At 44.0% G+C, this 2,318-nt stretch overlaps 2 protein-coding genes across 2 annotated transcripts in view; one reads left to right on the top strand and one right to left on the bottom strand.

Annotated features, from left to right (window-relative positions):
- Gfm2 (G elongation factor mitochondrial 2) overlaps positions 1–732 on the bottom strand; it is a 36,983-nt gene extending 36,251 nt beyond the window's left edge. Inside the window, exon 1 of the mRNA XM_031360657.1 lies at positions 606–732. The gene's annotated coding sequence lies outside the window, so the exon portion shown is untranslated. The remainder of the gene's footprint in view (positions 1–605) is intronic.
- A 10-nt stretch (positions 733–742) lies between these two features.
- Nsa2 (NSA2 ribosome biogenesis factor) overlaps positions 743–2,318 on the top strand; it is a 7,424-nt gene continuing 5,848 nt past the window's right edge. Inside the window, exon 1 of the mRNA XM_031360667.1 lies at positions 743–884. Coding sequence (XP_031216527.1) covers positions 882–884 — 3 coding nt within the window. The 5' untranslated portion in view covers positions 743–881. The remainder of the gene's footprint in view (positions 885–2,318) is intronic.

Raw genomic sequence — 2,318 nt, 5'->3', positions numbered from 1 at the left:
CCCAAGTGACCTAAAATTTGGCAACCTTCCTCTCTTTGCTTCCCATGTGCTGGGATCATAGGCATCTACCAAACTCTCAGCCCTTCTTATCTGCTTTTTAAGAATTAAGATGTCGCCGGGCGGTGGTGGCGCACGCCTTTAATCCCAGCACTTGGGAGGCAGAGGCAGAGGGATCTCTCAAAAGTTTAGGGGGAAAGTCGTGGGCCTCCACAAAAACAAAACTATGTCTTGCTTTCCTGGAAGCTGGCCCAGTAGCTTTATTTTCCATACAATAAATTTCAACCACTTGTGCATCCGTTAGCAACAGGAGAGAGAGAGAAACTAACAAACAAATCAGTCGCTCGCGATAATAAAGCAAAACGGCAGACGTCAGGCCGGGGTCCGGAGGCCCTGGAGTGGTCGTCTGTAACCCGCTGTCAGTCGCAGCTACAAGGTCAGTAGTGCAAGACCGGCACGACCGCGGCACCCACAAGGCGCTTGGTAATGCCGGAAAACTAGCCAGTCCGCCAGGGAATAAGAGAGGCACTGTCCGCTCCAAAATTGGCAACGACGTCACGTTACAATATCCACCCCCTCCCACCACCCCATATCAAATACCCTCATACCGGTCGAAAGAAGCTACAGATCGCCAGGCTTGCGGCTCCATAGGCAGCTTCCTCCCCCAGTTCCGGTGGCACGTCAGTTAAAATTGTCCTACTATCAACTTCCGCCCTTCTACCTAGGAACTGTTGTGCGGTGCCTGCGCTCCACTCGAGCTACTTAGAGGACTACCCTTTCCCGTTCCGGCCTGAACGAAGCAGGCTCGTGGACCAGTGACACCCAGAAACTAAGAGTATTTTGGAACCCCGGAGGTCGCGGACGGCTGCTCCGCGGCTGTCATCATGGTAAGGAGACCTCCTCGGACGCCGGCGACGAAGGGCCTGGGGTTAGCGTGGTTGGGCTGTCGGGGAAGGAGGACCGTGGTAGGCGGAACTGAGATTCTGTGTAGGGAGTCGTAGCTTCCGCGAAGGAACGCTTAGCTTCTGGACCCGGAACACAAGTTTAGGAACGAGACCGAGTTCACTATAAAGTCCTGGCTACCGTGCCAGCCTAATGCAACACAGTTGAGACTTGTGATAATAACTGTATAATCGCGTCACACCCTTTTAATGCTTAGTATACTATAACCTTTGCAAAAAGCCAAACAGCGAATGGGTTACGGAACCAAACAGTCTCTTTATAAATGAATTGCCAGACCTGCTATTCTCATTATACTGGATGTTTCTCTTCAAAGTGGAATGCCTTAAACCTTTGTAGTTCCTGCAAAGTGTACGTGATAGCAGTTGAAAACAACACCCAATGATTTTGTTACCTAGTTTTATTCTCTGAGCTGGACTTGGCCTTTGGATCGCGGGTTTTGTTTGTTTTTGCGAGTTCAAATATAAATAAATGCTGACTACAGTTTCATTGTTAACAGTGAAACAATTTAAAATGCAAAAGGGATCCTATACAGTACTAACAACAAGCAAAATAATACACCCACTTTGGAAGACAACATGGCAGTAGACAGTTTACATACAGAGATCTGAATTCAACTATATTTATTCCAACTTTATTCCTAATCACCAAAGGAAAAAAATGAACAGTCCAAATACATATCATATGGTTGATGGATAAACAAATGAGGCAATGCCCACACACTGGGATATGACCAAATGGTATAAAACATTTAAAGCTGGTATATACAAAATGGATATATTCTAGTTGAGAGAAGCCAGATGCAAAAAGATGTATGTTCTGTAGATTCCACACACTGGACAAAGTAAGCCATACAAATAAAAATTGAAGGTGGGGAAATAAGACCTCAGAGTAGCCCAAAGGAACATTTTGGGGTGATGGAAAAATCAATGTGCCATCTTGACTATGATGGGTACAAAAATATATAATTGACCAGGAATTACAAATACATACCCACAACTAAAAATGGTAAATTTTGTTTTATGTAAATTGTGTTTTAATAAAATAACATTTTCTAATTAAAAAAAAAAATCCTGAAAGTAATTTACCTTATTTTCTAAAGGAAAAAAAAAATAATTAAATCCTGTAGTAATCTCATGTTTTTAGTAGATTGTAGATAACTCTCTTCATTAAATAGTAGCTTTCCCTGAGAGTCATGCGGGTATAAGCACATGAACACTGTCCAAGGTTTAATAATATTAAAATCTTAGGCTGGGCAGTGGTGCACACCTTTGATCCCAGCACTTGGGAGGCAGAGGTGGCTGGATTTCTAAGTTCAAGGATAGCCAGGGCTACTCAGAGAAACCCTGTCTTGAAAAAAC

This window comes from Mastomys coucha, unplaced genomic scaffold (genome assembly GCF_008632895.1).
Source record: "Mastomys coucha isolate ucsf_1 unplaced genomic scaffold, UCSF_Mcou_1 pScaffold8, whole genome shotgun sequence".
NCBI lineage: Eukaryota > Metazoa > Chordata > Mammalia > Rodentia > Muridae > Mastomys > Mastomys coucha.
The sequence above is the reverse complement of the archived record's forward strand: the minus strand, read 5'-3'. Positions and strand labels throughout refer to the sequence as shown.